This window comes from Primulina tabacum, chromosome 1, assembly GCF_025594145.1.
Source record: "Primulina tabacum isolate GXHZ01 chromosome 1, ASM2559414v2, whole genome shotgun sequence".
Lineage (NCBI taxonomy): Eukaryota > Viridiplantae > Streptophyta > Magnoliopsida > Lamiales > Gesneriaceae > Primulina > Primulina tabacum.
The window spans coordinates 8,296,512-8,313,005 of NC_134550.1; the positions used below are offsets into that span (position 1 = coordinate 8,296,512).

Consider the following 16,494-nt stretch of genomic DNA (forward strand, 5'->3'; position numbering starts at 1 on the left):
ATCGAATTGCTGCTGAGTGCTGGCTGGCCCAAACATAATAAAGCAAACAAGGAATGATGAAAAGTAGGCAAGGAGCAAGAAAAAAAAAATAAACAATAGAAAAAGTGGAATGCAATCCAAGATAACCAAAAGCATTGTTGGAGAGGAGACAAAGGTAGAATACATACATAGAAAAAGGAAACACTTGCCATGAGATAAACATTTTATTATAATCTAAGATTGAATTTTTTTTATCGCGAGATTATTTTTTCCTCTGATAATGAGAGTCTAATGTAGGATAACGATGATGTTATCAAACATAGAATAAGCTCAACTTTTATTCACATATAATGGTCCATACTACTTGTGGAAAGTAATTTAGCCTGGGAATTGTAAAATAAATACAACAAATGGGAAATATAGAAGAAGAAGCAATAGTTCTGTGTTTTTCCATTCCCTTTCTCTTTTTCCTATTTCTCTCCCTTCATGCCAAAGAACACACACTCACACACCCCATTGAGTGAAACTAATCATCATGAAAAATCCTCTCCATCTTGCACTCCAAAAAAGCAAATTCGACCATCAAATTCTTCCCCACCTTAAATTTACTTCACTCCACACAATTCCTTTCTCACCAATTTCCACCATTGCAAAATCCTCCAAAAAATGAGCCTCTCCCCACTATTCCTTAGTTTCAATTTCTCCATTTTCTTGATTCTTGTTACAGCATCAGTGTTCTCCTCCTCCGCCGCCGTTGCCGCAGCGGCGCCGCCTCAGCTCCTCTCTCTTATTGCGATAAAATCGTCCCTTAAAGACCCTTCAAGCACATTCCGTGGTTGGGATTCGGAAACGGCGTTTTCCAGGCCTGGTTCACTGCCCGTTTGGTGCTCCTGGTCCGGGATCAAATGTGACCATAAGACAGGCCAGGTAACAACCTTGAACCTGTCGGGGCGTAATCTCTCTGGCATAATTCCTTCGGAAATCAGATATTTGTCCCATTTGCATCATTTAAATTTGAGTAGGAATTCTCTTGATGGACCCTTCGAAGATTCCATTTTTGAACTGCCGAATCTCAGGACTCTGGATATCAATCACAATTACTTTAATTCGAGTTTCCCTCCTGGGATTTCGAAACTCAAGTCTCTCACATTTTTCAATGCTTATAGCAATAATTTCTCTGGCACTTTGCCGGAGGAAATTACTTACCTCGAGAATCTCGAGTACCTGAACCTCGGCGGAAGCTACTTTGAAGGTGAAATTCCGACGGCCTATGGCAGATTCTTGAATCTGAAGTCTCTGTACTTGCATGGAAATTCACTTACCGGTTCAATTCCGGCTGAGTTGAGTTTCTTGAATCGACTTGAACATATAGAATTGGGATACAATGCGTACACTGGAGGGATACCGGCACAGTTTTCAAACCTGTCAAATTTAGTCTATCTTGATATCTCATCAACCAATTTATCAGGCAATGTTCCAGCTGAATTAGGCAGCTTGACAAATCTTGAAAATATATTGCTTTTCAAGAATCATCTATCAGGGTCGATTCCGGCGAGCTGGGCCGGATTAGTATCTTTAAAGGTTCTTGATTTATCAGATAACAACCTCACAGGCGAAATACCTAGAGGATTTTCAGATTTGAAAGAGCTAAACAGGCTGTCGTTGATGGACAACAAGCTGACAGGTGAAATTCCAGGAGGGATTGGTGAGCTTCCCAATTTGGAAATTTTGTATATCTGGAACAATTCTTTTTCAGGGATGTTACCTCAAACACTCGGCTCGAATGGGAAGTTGCAGCAACTCGATGTCTCCTCGAATTCACTGTCCGGTCCTATCCCACCAAAACTTTGCCTCGGCAACATGCTGATAAAGCTCATTCTGTTTGCCAACCAGTTTATTGGTGAAATCCCTCCATCTTTAGCAAATTGCACGGCTTTAACCAGAGTGAGGATTCAAAACAACAGGCTCAACGGGTCGATCCCAATTGGATTTGGCTCCCTGCCAAACCTCACTTACTTGGATTTAAGCGATAACGACCTATCTGGTCCAATCCCAAAAGATTTTGGCAATGCTGCAAGAATGGAGTCCTTGAACATATCAGATAATTGTTTCAATTCCGAGCTGCCTGATAACATATGGAAAGCACCGAGTTTACAGATTTTCTTGGCAAGCTCTGCTAATCTCAATGGGAAAATCCCTGATTTTATCGGGTGTTTGAGATTTTACAGGATCGAGCTTGATGGAAATAATTTCAGTGGCAGCATTCCATGGGATATTGGCCATTGTGAGAAGCTAGTTACCCTAAATTTACGCCAAAATTCCCTGACAGGAATTATTCCATGGGAGATTTCCGCACTCCCGTCCATAACAGCCGTCGATTTGTCCCATAATTTTCTTACAGGGACGATTCCCTCTAATTTCAACAACTGCAGCACATTGGAGAATTTCAATGTATCATACAATCAGCTCACAGGCTCTGTTCCGTCATCAGGATTACTATTTTCATCCCTTCACCCATCATCATTCGCAGGAAATGAAGGGCTCTGCGGTGAAATTCTCAAGAAACCTTGCCGGGAAGATGGGCTCGAAGCCGGAGCGGTGGAAATCCACCGCGAGCCAAAGAGGACCGCCGGCGCCATTGTATGGATTATTGCCACCGCATTTGGTGTTGGCTTGTTCATACTTATCGCCGGAAGTAGGTGTTTCCAGGCCAAATACGGCCGGAAATTCTCAGATGGTCGGGAAGTCGGGCCGTGGAAGCTGACCGCTTTCCAACGGCTGAATTACACGGCCGATGAAGTGCTTGAGTGCATAAACATGACAGATAAGATAATCGGGATGGGGTCCACAGGTACCGTCTACAAGGCCGACATGCCAGGTGGCGAGATCATAGCCGTCAAGAAGCTATGGGGGAAGCACAAGGATACCATCAGGAGGAGAAGAGGGGTGTTAGCAGAGGTCGATGTCTTAGGCAATGTAAGACATCGCAATATCGTAAGGCTATTGGGTTGTTGCACTAACAATCAATCTACCATGTTGTTGTACGAGTACATGCCTAACGGGAGCCTAGACGACTTGTTACATGGGAAGGATAAGTGTGACAATTTCGTGGCGGATTGGGTCACAAGGTATAACATTGCTTTAGGAGTTGCACAAGGGATATGTTATCTTCATCACGACTGCGATCCGGTGATCGTTCATCGTGACTTGAAGCCAAGTAACATACTTCTGGATGTCGAGATGGAGGCTAGGGTGGCCGACTTCGGAGTGGCCAAATTGATCCAAAACGACGAATCGATGTCGGTCATTGCTGGATCATATGGTTACATTGCACCAGGTTAGGATCAAGAATCTCCATCTAATTTCAATCATTTTATATCTTAATTTTGTTTCAATCATACATGTTTACATTATTTATTTATTTGTTTTTCTTTTTGGCGGGCTAGGAACTTGGAATAAGAGAAGGATGTCATGCATGCCTTTTTCTTTGGTCACATTGATTTTTAGTTCGTTGTGTAGGGTGACGATATATGTGTCCTCCTTGCGTGCAAAATGTGGTGTCACGTCTCATGTGATGCATTCGGGGTTCCTTTCGGTTGATAAGGATAATGGGGCGTTGCTTTAATCTGTCTTTCAATTTTATTTTATTTTTTTTTTGAACATGTCTTTCAAATTTATTAGTCATACAAAATCCACCCTTTTCAAATTAAAATATAAATTTTTAGGCGCCAAGAAAATCTCTTCCGACTATAATATCAATTTTAATTTCGCTAATTTTCTTTAAAGAAAATCGTATTTGAATCTTCCGTCATTGATCCACTCCTCGAAAAGTTAAAAAAAAAAATTTATTCATGGTTTTTAAAATTCTCATCTCAAAATAGGCACAAATCAATTTCTTGATTTCATATGGATTTGTAATATAAATTTATTATGCTTTTCATTCTCTTTTCCTCTTTGTCGCCGTGATTTCCTACTGTTTAGTGCTTCGTCCACTATTAGGCGTGAACTCTTCTTTTCCCTTTAGTTTTAACTTTTATTCGATTACTGAGGACCTACGATGAATTTCTCAACTTGTTCTCAAAACAAAGATACAATTTTTGTTCTATTTTATCAATTATTATGCCATAATTTTTTAAAATTTTGTGCTTTTATTTTTTGGCAGAATATGCTTACACTTTACAAGTCGACGAGAAGAGTGATATCTACAGTTACGGGGTGGTACTAATGGAAATCTTGACCGGGAAAAAATCAGTCGACGCACAGTTCGGAGAGGGAAATAGTATAGTGGACTGGGTGAGGTACAAGATCAAGATGAAAGATAGTATGATCGATATGTTAGATAAGAACGCAGGCGCATCCTGCAGTTCTGTGAGGGAAGAAATGATGTTAGTCCTTAGGGTCGCATTACTATGCACGAGCCGGAATCCAGCTGACCGGCCCTCCATGAGGGATGTCATATCTATGTTGCATGAAGCCAAGCCTAACCGGAAATTGCCCCGGAGCGGGGACTGTGTGAGTGGTGACGTGGTGTTGGATTTTCCCGAGCCGCAGAAACCAGCAGTTGTGGAATGTTAAATATATTTTAGTTTGGGGCTTTTAAACTTTTTTTTTGAATTTTATTTTATTACGTTACTTGGAGATTGTGGGGATTGGTATAGAAGAAGTGATTTTCTTGTCTGATTTTTGCTGGAGTCTCTTTCTTTTTGTATATTGTACTAATAGTAACCTGTACTTGTAAAAAAACTATCAAGATTTATCATTTGAAACAATTAAGTTTGATTAAGAATTCAACACAGATTATTAAAAATTCAAATGAATTAGCAAAACTACTGTGCCTTTTTATGTTTAGTATGTCTCTTGTAAGATGGACTTACGAATATTTATCCGAGAGATGAGTCAACCATGCATGTATCTATAATAATAAGTAATATTTTTAGTATAAAAAATAATATTTTTCATAATTGACTCAAATATAAGATATTTATAACAAAATTGATTCGTAAAATCGTCGAACAGCTAATATGGGCCACTTGAGAGCCTATATGGTAACTGGATGGAAACACAATATGGATCAAGAAAATATAGAAAAATACAATCGATTTGTATAAGCAGAGGGTTAAGAAAATACAATCGATTTATTTTAATTTGGAAATTTTGTTTTATTTTGGTAAAATGAAAATCTTTGGTTAAACCTAATAACCTGATTTTTTAAATAAAAAATAATATAATTAAATTTTTTCTAAAATTTTTTATTACGACATGCAATTGGAAATTGGGCTATATAGTTGAAATATCACAAAATTATAATAAAATTTTATTAAGTCATAGAAATTGAAGTAAAAATAGTTTGTTTTTTAATAAATAATATCCTATATGGAATATAATCATAACCTTATTTTTTATTTTTTGGGTGTAAAATTTAGGTCAACTCTTCGCTTCATTTTATTTGGTTTTGATAAAAAAAAAATTTCTGTTCAAACGGTTTATAAAAAAAATCAATTAATTTGATTTTGTCAATTATGTTTAGATGGTTCAGGACCAAATGCTTACTTGTAGGGTTTTTTGTCAAAAAAACTTTTGTCAACTATTTAATTATCAAACAGTGGATGATGTCATTTTTTGAATAAATAGTTGACACAGTTATTTTACAAATTTCTCCTTTCACGGTCTCACGAATCTTTATCTGTTAGACGTGTCAAACCTACCGATATTCACAATAAAAAGTAGTACTCTTAGCATAAAAAGTAATAATTTTTCATGGATGACCAAAATAAAAGATCCGTCTTACAAAATATGACCCGTAAGACCGTCTCAAACGAATTTTTACTCTTATAAAAATATAGGTGGTGTACAAATCAAGATGAATAAAGAATATCTGAATTAATTCTTTTTTCTCAAATTTTAATTTATTTTCAATATAAAATGATAGTACATAGTTATTCTTCTTAAATAAATATAAAAATTTCTTGCTAGCCTGCTTTAACATGTCTAAATCCATTGTGAAATGAGATTTTTTGTCCACTCTCGTTTTGTTTTCCTTATTTTTATTATTTGGTTAATAATTTTAATAATGTAATTTTTTTTGAGATAATATAGGAATTTCATTTTTTGAAGAGTATTATTCGAAATTTATTTAATATTTACGACAATTCTTTATTCGCGTCTCCCAATTCCTTCTGTATCTCAGTCTTCATGCAACCCGATTGCAGATAATTGACATTGAAATGAAGAAAGACAAAGGAGTGGTAATTGCAAACCCTAGCTGGGAGAATCATCGGCGAGAGGATGGAGAAGATTCGGAGCAGCGGAAAGAAATTGAACCGTCTGAAGTTCTTCCATTCTCCACTCGCAACGCGTCTTCCAAATACGATTTTGTTAAGGTTTGAGTTTCTGATTGGCATGTGTATTTCCTGAATTTGTGTTTTTTTAGTTGGATTTATTTATCGATGATTTTTTAGGTTAAAGTGTGGCTGGGTGATAATGCCGATCACTATTACGTGCTCTCTCGATTTTTGCTTAGCAGAATGTTGACTGTGACTAAGGTATGGTATCGTCGTCAAGATTCCATCTTTTATGCGTTTCGTTTCTGGGTTTTGCTATTGTTTTGTTTTGGTGTTTCTACGTTTTGTTTCGCTGACACTGTTTTTTCGTCCTGATTACAGATTCCAAATCATGTGGCTATTAAAATTGCTCTCGAACTGAAAAAGCTTCTTATAGACAACAGCCTTCTTGACGTGTATGTGCGTGCTGCTGTCATTTTGTTCGATCTTCTTGCGTACAGTTTGTGAGGAACGTTTGCTGGTTACTGTTGTTTCATTGATTTTGCAGCTCACAGTCGGACCTGGAAGCTAATTTATTTAAGGTACTCTGTTTTTTCCTTTTCCTTTTGTTAACGAAAATTTATTAAATGCATTAAAGACCTTTATATTAGGACAAACTACCATTTCCTGGACGTTGCTGGAGTATTTTCTCCTTTAAGATGTGCATTATTTACTTACATCAGGCTTTTAAATGTGGTGGTCATATTTTATTTTGGCAGATAATATGAGCAAAAAGGTCCCTTTTTGGTAATTCTTCCACCTTCTGTATGATGAATAATTGAAAAAGTATACTCTTCAGGCATATAAATATATAGCCTGTGGTACACTTAGGAATTATATAGCTTCACTGCAAGCCGGTTTCACTTTTTTCCTAGTCTTTTTTTTTTCCATTTTTCATCATCTGTTTCTGTTTGATGAAGAAATTTTCCTACTTTCTTTGGGACCTGCAGCTTATGGAGCGTCGAGGTTTTGGGCAAGAGTACATAAACAGATATAAAATGATGACAAGGCAAGTCTAGTTCTGATTGTTATCGATATAGTGATATGAAACTCTTCTAATTCTATTTTTGAAAGGTCCAAAATCTTTTGGTTACATTCTTCTAAATCAATTAGAAAAAGATAAACTTCTGAAACTTCTTTTTCCTTCTCCTCTTCATTTTCTTTATCTTTAGATTTCACCATCAAAGAGTGCCACTGGTTATTCTTGTATGTGGTACCGCATGTGTTGGAAAGTCTACCATTGCTACTCAACTTGCCCAAAGACTGAACCTGCCAAATGTTTTGCAGGTGATTTCTCTTCTGTATAATTGCTTGCATCTTTCTTGAAGAGTGATTCCAGCACTTCATTGTTTTTAACTTTTCCATTCTCGTACTGATTTTAGTATATTTTCTTAATGGCACAGACAGACATGGTGTATGAGTTACTACGGACAGCAACAGAGTAGGTGTCTGTTTTAACGCACTGATTTATCTTTTTTTCACTGTGACAATTTATATTCAAATCCGCACCTAAATGATTTCATGAATAATGTTTTGACTTGTTCTTCCATGGATAAATGTTGACTTGTCTTTTGGGAAGATACCCCTATTAGGTTTATAACCTAACATTGGTGCTCTCGTCGAGAGTCGGCGTAGCGGAAGAAGCGACTAGAAAAAGGCTATCATCGGATCATTGTCGATAATAAAAATTGTAGGCTGGATTAAAGTGCATGATGTATCCACTGATTATTGAGAGATGAGTGAAAGTCGTCTAGTGTGGGCCGTTGTGGACGTCAGCTTCTTAAGAGGTCGGCAATGTTACAAATGTCCCACATTGAAATATTAAAACTAATAAGAGTAGCTTATAAGTCCATGAGGATATACAATTCAATAAGCAAGTCTTTTGGGATGGTATTCTTCTTTGGTTTATAACCTAACATCAAGTCTTTTGAGATGATACCCCTCTTGGGTTTATAACCCAACATTGGTGCTCTCGTTGAATGTCGGCGTAGCGGAAGAGACGACCTAGAAAAGGACTAGTATCGGATCAGTGCTGATAATAAAATTATAGGCTGAATTATGGTACATGATGCATGCATTGAATAGGGAAAGGTGAATGAAAGCCGTGTAGAGCGAGTCGACGGGGATGTCGGCTTCTCAAGGGGTCGGCAATGTTACAGATGTCCCACATTGAAATATTAAAACCAATAAAAGTAGCTTATAAACTAATGAGGATATACCACCCAATAATCAAGTTTTTTGGGATGATAACTTTCTTTTATAACCTAATATGTGCTCTCTATCAAGATACTAAATCTAACAAGAGCTTTTAAAACTTAAGCGGCTAAGTTATTTCAATTTGAAACTGTGAGATTATATTTACAATGCTCTATTTTATGACATACATATTCATCAAATATCCATTAAATGATGATAATTCTTAGCCTTGATGAGTGAGTTCATATATGTCTTTGTTTTATGTGCGACGGAACCTTGTTTGAAGGTTTATTTGTCAGATCCCATCAAAGAGTTATTGGTTGCTTCCTTCCTCTATCCCTTTAAATCTATTGTCATTATAAATCTCTCTATTCATGATATTACAACCTATTATTGTTGAGAGATGTTGTGCAATCTTGCGTAATATTAATTACTGATTCATCTATATGTTTATCTCAGTGCACCATTAATGTCTTCCCCTGTATGGGCACGAGACTTCGGCTCATCTGAGGAATTAATAACTGAATTCTGTAGAGAATGCCGGATTGTTCGTAAAGGTACTGCATAGCTTTACTTATGTTACTCTCAAGAATTACAGGGATTATGACAGGTATATTATTGGTATTGCTTGTAGGTTTGGCTGGTGATTTGAAGAAAGCAATGAAGGATGGAAAACCAATCATAATCGAGGTATGATTTTTGACAATATACTACTGTGCTGGCTTAAAATATGGTCATTATGCTCATGGTGAGTGTTAGTTGAACTCCATTGTAAAGTAAGCAGCAAGGTCAATTACCATACCTGTGAAAATAAATGGGGGTAGAGTACAAGTAATACGCATGCTATATGGTCCAATGACGCTTCCCAAACAAAAGAGAGGCACTCAATGGGGTGGAAGAATTTTGACAAATTTAGAACTGAGGGTGAACAGGCCAACAACCCACTCTACAGAGTCGAACACAGAGAAACTTGGTTGAGTGGCTCAAGTAAAGACAGTGAAGAAGAAAAGAGAACCTTAAGCAAACAGCAGTGTTAATAACTGCAATTTTGGGTGGGAAAAATTTCGATTGTCTTGGCACATTTCTACTTCGATCTTTAAGTTTGTTCATTACTTGTTAAGAAAAATAGCATATATCTGAAAGAAATGGGAAAATTACTCGAGAAAGATTTTGCTTAGGGAAAAAGAAACTGTCATAACCATCATAAGTGTGACAGTAGAATCAATGTTATCGTGTTAATAGAAATCAACGTAGAGTGCGAAAAACAAAGAGTAATTACGAGAAAGAAGAATATTTGAATATGCTCATAGTTGAAAGTTTTAATTCCATTCTCAACGTCATGATAGTGAGGAGTTGTTCAGCCATGATGTGTTGATCACTAGGTGAAGAAGAAATAAAGGTGGTGGTAACGAATGGCATGGATGTATATGCAGTGGAATGGGACACATATAATTTCTGCACTCATGCTGATATTTTGTTATTTCTGACAACGGCAGGGAATACATTTGGATCCTAGCATATACTTAATGGATGATGAAAATAAATTACCAACAAAGTCTCCAGCAATAGACAAAGAGAAGGGTTCAGAAAAAAGTAAAAATGGAATGCCAGCTCAGAATAATCATAGCGATCCATTTGGTAATCAACCTGAAAAAAATTCCTGTGCCCAGGTTGGTAGTTCAGCGGAAACAGAATTTGCCATGGATATGATTTCAGGTGCTCTAAAATCTATGGATATAAGTGGTAACGCTCCCAATGATGGAGGTGAAAACTCTCATTATTTCCTGCGCTGCTGTATAATATTACTGAATTAGACTATCTTGAATTTTACTTTTCTTCTTTTAAGTATTATCTTTACCAGATTAGAATTTTGCGTATAAATTTTACCTATTTCTTTCAGGTGGAACTGTTAAAGAATCTGATGCAATTGAGGCTCTTCCTAACAAAAAGGACAAGGCTGGCGCCGAACCCATAATTATCCCCATAATTCTAAAGATGGCTGAATTTGATCACAAGGTCTGTGGAAAACAGCTTCTTCTTTAAGTGTTGTCATTATGAGCAAAGTGAAAAGCCGAAGTCCTTTTAAACTCAAAAGGTTACCTGAATCTCCGCTTGCTCGACAAGCTCAGGATCATAAACCCTTGACTAGTTAAGATGTGCTACATGTGTAGGCCTATATACAAGTGTAAAAATTGACAGACTTTTGTTGGAGATCTTGTGAATTTAGAAATAAAAATAATCATTGAAGGTAAAGTTGATATGAAACAAGAATTTTGTGTCGATTATTGGAAGATTAAAGTGACATTTTTTTTGAGATGGGAAACTTTTGATATTGAGGTATACCACCCTGTTCAACTAATCAGCTCGAGGTTATGGATTTGGGGATTCTGTCTTCGTTACTATTGCCCCAATTATTCTGTCTTATCAGCATCATACTTTTCTTGATTCCTCTCAGGCATTGCTAGAGGAGTGGATATCTACTCGGAGCATTGAAAAATATCCTATTCAGGTTTTACTAAAATCTTAAAAATTTCTGTCATAGAGTTTGGTTCCGTTCGCAGACTTTATGAAGATAAATAACTGTTCTTCTTGTAGATTAAGTTGCTGATTATCTTTGTAGAAAAATAAGTGAAATTATCTTGTTTCACCTGAACCATATTTTTTGGTGGTGATGGTCATGAATCATATCCCCTTGTTGATGCCGATTCTCTCCTGATATTAAGTTCTGTAATATTGTTCAATGTATAGAGAAATTTTGAGAAACATTATGATACTACATAGTATTGATGAAAATAAATCTTCGGAGTTACAGGGACAGGCATAATTTTACCTTTTCCTACCGTACGTTTATCCGTGTGATAAAACATTGTTTGCTGGTTGTATCTATCAGTAGTGTAGTAAGCACTTGCAGGTTCATGAGTCTTGTAGGTTTGTATTTGTTTTATTTTGTTAATTTGTATACTCTGCATGACAGTGTTTGATTAGACTCCTGCTCTTGCCATCTATATTGGTTTGAAATAACAAATAAATCTTTGACACATAAACCTTCTCCAATCTTTTCCAGGACAAGAGTACACTAGTTAGCAACTTAAAAACACTCCAGGATTATCTCTGTTCATTTAGGTCACAGGTATGTATGTTTGTATTCTACAAAAATATTCATCTTATCGAGAATGCAATACAAGGTTAAGTTTTTGAAGGTATTCAGGGTCTATCCGGCTGTAAAGATATCCAGGATACTCCTTCCTTTATGGTACTTTTCGAAAGTTGTGAAAGAAATTTGCCAAATAATTGCTAGTCAAATAAATATCCCTTAGTTTCAAGACATAATAGATTGAAAATGTGCAAGTTATTCTGTTCTCCCACATTAATCCTGGTAACTATATTAATCGGAAAGCAACTGCTATCTCAGCCAGAGAGAACAAACAGATTTTGCCAAAGCAAAGTTGAAATTCCACGATATGGTACAACTGCAACTCCTATCGACAGCATAAGCACATTTGCAAAAGTAATATGGAATTCCAGAATATGGTCACAATTGAGCAAGTTATTTTGTTAGACAAACCGCATTGTGGGGTTATATCTTACTATTTTATCTTGCAACATGTATTTTAACTTATGGTGACGGTGTTTTAATTTGAGCAGGGCTTAACAGTTGTTAACATATCAGCGACAACCTTCCCTCAAACATTGGATTGGCTACATAATCATCTTCTTCAGGTTATTGAAAATCTCTCTAACATTGTCTTTGTTATAGTATTTTGCTATCATATTGTACTTAGATTAATGAAAATTGAGCAGAGGACTCTTGTATAGGAAACCATTATGTTTTCAACAAAATAACAATCATATCATTCTGATCAATATGTTTCCTTTTTTACATCAGTGTATCGAGCAAGGTATACCATCTACTTCCAGTGGGAGTGGTGGTCAGACAGTGGAAAATTAGGTCAGTCGATTCCACGTATTTTTTCTAGCCATCTTTTTATTATATGCAACGATTTTTGTTTCCTCCTGTGGATTTGTCCTGTTAATGTCTGTTACAAAATATATAGCTTTATAACATGTAACCCAGGTCAGTGGCGTGAATGGTTTTGGGGACAAACATCAATGTAAATATTTTATACATTGAATTTTACGAGACATTTTTATGGGGAAAACATTTAAATTTGTACTGCTCCGTTGAGTGACAAATTAGGCGTAAAAAATTAAACACCCCCCCCCCCCACCCCCCCAACCAAATGGGGAGTCATGTCTCCTGTTAGTAAAAATTATTGGTTGCTTAATTTTAAAAATGCTCCTCTTATGAGAGTTTCAAAAGCCTCTTTCATCCGTTATCGTATCTGCCAATTTCATTTACCTAAAGTGATAGATAAGATCTGCTGCCAAGAATTTTCATTCCATTTTATTTAGGGACAAAACTCATAGATGAAATAGGGATTCTTCCTTCTGCTTTGACTTGATCCAAGTGACAGGAATACAAATTAATGCTTGATATCGTATCTTTATGTGATAACTTCTGTATATCAGCATAACAATTGTCAGCATTGTAATACTGCAAATGGTTCAGCAAAAGAGAAATGGTGGTTCTGCTACAAGCCGGCTGTAACTTGATTAAGTTTAGGTCGAGGATTGAGGTCTGGGTTTTAATGTTGATGGCTGATTGAATTGAAGTACCGAACGATGGACGATTTCATTCTCTCAGTTCACCACCACCACAGCCTGCTACGAACAACGATGTATTACTTGTGTACTGTCAGGCTTCTAAAGCTGTCCGTTAATTGCATAAACCTCGGGTACACTTTGTTTTGTTCAAGGATCTTGCCGTTGACAGCTTTGTTACTGTCGTGTTCGATTTATGTAATTTTAAATTATATACATGGAGTTGTAAAAATTCGAAGTTCTTGATGTCATGAATGTTTTAAATGTGTTGTTTGTACATTGTTTCTTAATTATTACCTTGTCTTTAAATGGTCTGACTATTTCAGTATGGCTCTACGGCAGTTGTTTTTCACCATTTCAGAAAATTATAATAGTTAGATAAGAGTCTAGGTCCGATGGCTATCCCGTTGAAATTTGTAGAAGGTGAATAATGCATGATCTAGCAATAAAAAGATTACGACTGTTGGTCTCGAGCCACTCCATAATCTCTGTGTCTCCAGTGCATTAAGGTAACTAGGTAAGAGGAATTATACGAGTTAGTTTTTGTGCTTGCTTTGGCATTTTATAACTCAAACTTTACGTATTAACTTTGATCAAATTCGACAATTGAACAAGATAGTATGAAAAAGGGTGACGTGGCTTAATGCAACCACAAGATCTAAAAGAAAATGAAAGACAAGATTTGCATGAGAGCTTTTTCAGATTGTGAGGGGGCAGTCGTTTATTTGTAGCGGGAATGGGATTACAACAAACATTTTGGTGCGATGATCAAATCTCACCATCCCATAAATCTTGTATGGTCCTGTACGGGCTTGTTGTCTGATTGACATAATACTCCCCCCTCATTATTTTCCATTGCTCCATCTGTTCAATTTCAAGTAAATCATCGTCTTCAAGTTCGAGATCAAGGGCTCCTATATTCTCCTTCAACCTTTCTTTGCTGAAACTCTTTGCGATTACGCTTACCCCCTTAGACAATCCCCATCTCAGAGCAACCTTCAAGAAACATAAAAACATGTTACTTTTGGCTGAAGTGATGTACTTGGTCCAACTTCATCTAGATTTTTCATGAAGGCACGTGTCTATGCATTGTTAACCGGGGATGTTTCTAAGTTGGATACCATTTTGTGTATTTTACATTTACACAAATTCACTTTTTAACTGTTAACTCAAACACAAAAACTGTTGCACTCGACGTATATGAAATTTCTCATACGTTTTTTTTACTGTTAACTCAAACACAAAAACTGTTGCACTCGACGTATATAATATCTCTCATATGCCTGTACTAGTTTTGCATGGTACTTTAGGTCTCTACAAGAACACTAGGGATTTTTCTAGGTTAGTTAAATTGTATTTGTTCAGTTATTTAACATAAATGGATGCTTGAGAAAATCGCAAAAGACACACAAGGGAGATATGAATCATTTTCGTATATGCCAATGCAACATGGAGTGAACGTATAGCAAGCACTTTACCAATTCGAGGACTAAGACTTTCATGGCTTACCTGAGCTGGGGTCGCATTGTGTTTATTTGCAATGGATTGAATAATGGGATTTTGAACCACTGCTGTTGAACCCCAATAATTGCCTGGTCCACCAAGGGCTGAATATGCACTTACATGGATATTGTAATCCTTGCAAAATTCCCTCAGTTTACTTTGCCTCCACATAGGATGCATTTCCACCTGTATCAAATCAACTTTATCAGATTTCCTCACCATTAATTTCTCCTCTAATCATCTTTTGAATCTTTTCCTAGTTGATCACTCGTAGAAAAAGTTGATTACACTATCCATGTTCAATCATTCCTTTTTAAAAGTACTGTTTGTACATCATTGTCTCTCTTGTGATTCAATGGAAAATATAATTTACGTGCTAGCATTTGATTTTTTATATGATAAAATTGTTTTTTAAAAACGTAATAATGGTGACTCCATACAATATAGCCCTTTGAGATTGACACAAAATATACCTGATTGACAGCAGGAATGACTGATGCATAATCCAAGAGCCTCTCTATCTTTGTGCAAGAGAAATTGCTCACACCAATTCCTCTACACAAACCCAATTCCAGACATCTTTCCATTCCTTCCCAAGTTGTCTCAAGGTCTAGTTGATCAAAATCTTCTTCATTTGGCAAAGGGTTGAGAACCCATGGCTTCAATCTCACAGGCCAATGCACCAAGAACATATCTACATATTCCATCCCAAGATTGCTGCAGAGGACATGGATACTTTCAAAACCAAGACCTTGTAAACTTTCTAGAAATGTAAATTTTATTTCAAAATGTACTGATTCGCGATTTTCGCCAGGATTTTCTGGATTAGGCCTCACTAAAGTGTACTTTGAAGATTTTGTAATTAGTACTTACTTTAAAGTTTGTTCAAGGGCTGAAACAGGGTCGTGGTGATTACTTCCCCACAGTTTAGATGTGACAAAAAGTTCCTCTCTTTCAACAAGACTATTGGAGATTGCTTTGTTCAAGGCATTTCCCAAGGCCGGTTCCGAGCCGTAAATTTGAGCAGTGTCAAAATGGCAGTATCCCATCTGTAAGAGTTAAATCTTGGTTGAGTTCATGTTCAACATGCCACTAACATTTAGAGATATATAACAGAAACATGACTGTATTCGCAATGTATTCTTTTCCATCATAAAGGGCGGTTCGACGGATTTCGAGGGCGGAGGCGAGGCGATTGTTCCTGCTCACCATCACACCAGAAGTAAATTCTTATATATGCATGTTATTTTTTTCTTGAAAACCTTTATCACACAAAGCGAAGGTGAAATCAATACATATTCTTGCAAACCTTGAAGAAAACACATTATGAAAGCTAAATTCAAAGACAAAAATTTGAGCAAATATCTACTAAAGAAGCACATTGGTTAAATAAGATTTTATCGAAAATGTTTCAAAATTTGCATACCTTGATGGCCATTTTGACAGCATTTTCAGTGGTTCTTCTATCATTTTCGGGGGAGTAAGTCCCCATTCCAATTGTTGGTATGGCCATTCCATTATTCAATACCTGATAATTGTCTCTCATTCTTTGAAATCCTCAAATATATTCTCTCTCAATTTGTATTCACGATTTGCATGGAAAACTCCATATGTGGATTGGCTTATTTATACTCAAATTCTAGAGGGAAGAATGCCCATTTAATGTAATAAACTAGATTGTTATCTTTGAAGTAGTTATTTGAAGATGTCAAGAAAATATTATAATAATAAAGAAATGAGGGGATCTTCCATGTCTTGAGAGATTACCCAATTCTAAAAACAGTATCCTGAAGTACACAACAAGGTTTAGGGATCTTAATGTATTTAACTTTAT

The 16,494-nt window shown here is 36.4% G+C and overlaps 3 protein-coding genes across 8 annotated transcripts; 2 read left to right on the top strand and 1 right to left on the bottom strand.

Annotated features, from left to right (window-relative positions):
- The first annotated feature begins 374 nt into the window (after positions 1 to 374).
- LOC142539409 (uncharacterized) lies at positions 375 to 4,733 on the top strand. The gene is made up of 2 exons (XM_075644849.1): positions 375 to 3,316; positions 4,142 to 4,733. The coding sequence occupies exons 1-2, from the start codon at positions 646 to 648 to the stop codon at positions 4,552 to 4,554; spliced, it is 3,084 nt and encodes a 1,027-aa protein (XP_075500964.1). The 5' UTR covers positions 375 to 645; the 3' UTR covers positions 4,555 to 4,733.
- A 1,369-nt stretch (positions 4,734 to 6,102) lies between these two features.
- On the top strand, positions 6,103 to 13,447 carry LOC142539416 (uncharacterized). Of its 6 annotated transcripts, none has more exons than XM_075644879.1 (16): positions 6,103 to 6,359; positions 6,438 to 6,521; positions 6,642 to 6,715; positions 6,808 to 6,841; positions 7,250 to 7,308; positions 7,472 to 7,586; positions 7,703 to 7,740; positions 8,955 to 9,052; positions 9,130 to 9,185; positions 9,992 to 10,259; positions 10,396 to 10,511; positions 10,951 to 11,004; positions 11,560 to 11,625; positions 12,141 to 12,215; positions 12,382 to 12,459; positions 13,026 to 13,447. In XM_075644879.1, exons 1-15 carry the CDS (start codon positions 6,204 to 6,206, stop codon positions 12,442 to 12,444), a joined length of 1,356 nt encoding a protein of 451 aa, XP_075500994.1. In that variant the 5' UTR covers positions 6,103 to 6,203; the 3' UTR covers positions 12,445 to 12,459; positions 13,026 to 13,447. The 6 variants fall into 6 exon arrangements, with proteins under 6 accessions (XP_075500994.1, XP_075501003.1, XP_075500986.1 ...); XM_075644888.1 differs by having other exon boundaries at positions 13,066 to 13,447; XM_075644871.1 differs by having other exon boundaries at positions 12,382 to 12,444.
- Positions 13,448 to 13,801: 354 nt separating this feature from the next.
- LOC142517651 (NADPH-dependent aldo-keto reductase, chloroplastic-like) lies at positions 13,802 to 16,277 on the bottom strand. Its single transcript, XM_075620012.1, has 5 exons — positions 16,087 to 16,277; positions 15,534 to 15,709; positions 15,134 to 15,377; positions 14,667 to 14,846; positions 13,802 to 14,153 (listed from the first exon to the last, which is right to left on the bottom strand). Exons 1-5 carry the CDS (start codon positions 16,204 to 16,206, stop codon positions 13,926 to 13,928), a joined length of 948 nt encoding a protein of 315 aa, XP_075476127.1. The 5' UTR covers positions 16,207 to 16,277; the 3' UTR covers positions 13,802 to 13,925.
- Between the last annotated feature and the right edge of the window lie 217 nt (positions 16,278 to 16,494).

Coding starts and splice junctions, on each gene's coding strand:
- LOC142539409 (XM_075644849.1), top strand. CDS start 646: ATGAGCCTCTCCCCACTATTCCTTAGTTTCAATTTCTCCATTTTCTTG. Junction 3,317..4,141: donor ATATGGTTACATTGCACCAG/GTTAGGATCAAG, acceptor ATTTTTTGGCAG/AATATGCTTACACTTTACAA.
- LOC142539416 (XM_075644861.1), top strand. CDS start 6,204: ATGAAGAAAGACAAAGGAGTGGTAATTGCAAACCCTAGCTGGGAGAAT. Junction 9,053..9,129: donor ATGCCGGATTGTTCGTAAAG/GTACTGCATAGC, acceptor TATTGCTTGTAG/GTTTGGCTGGTGATTTGAAG. Junction 9,186..9,991: donor GAAAACCAATCATAATCGAG/GTATGATTTTTG, acceptor TGACAACGGCAG/GGAATACATTTGGATCCTAG.
- LOC142517651 (XM_075620012.1), bottom strand. CDS start 16,206: ATGAGAGACAATTATCAGGTATTGAATAATGGAATGGCCATACCAACA. Junction 15,710..16,086: donor CTGTCAAAATGGCCATCAAG/GTATGCAAATTT, acceptor TAACTCTTACAG/ATGGGATACTGCCATTTTGA. Junction 14,154..14,666: donor ACAATGCGACCCCAGCTCAG/GTAAGCCATGAA, acceptor TGTTTCTTGAAG/GTTGCTCTGAGATGGGGATT.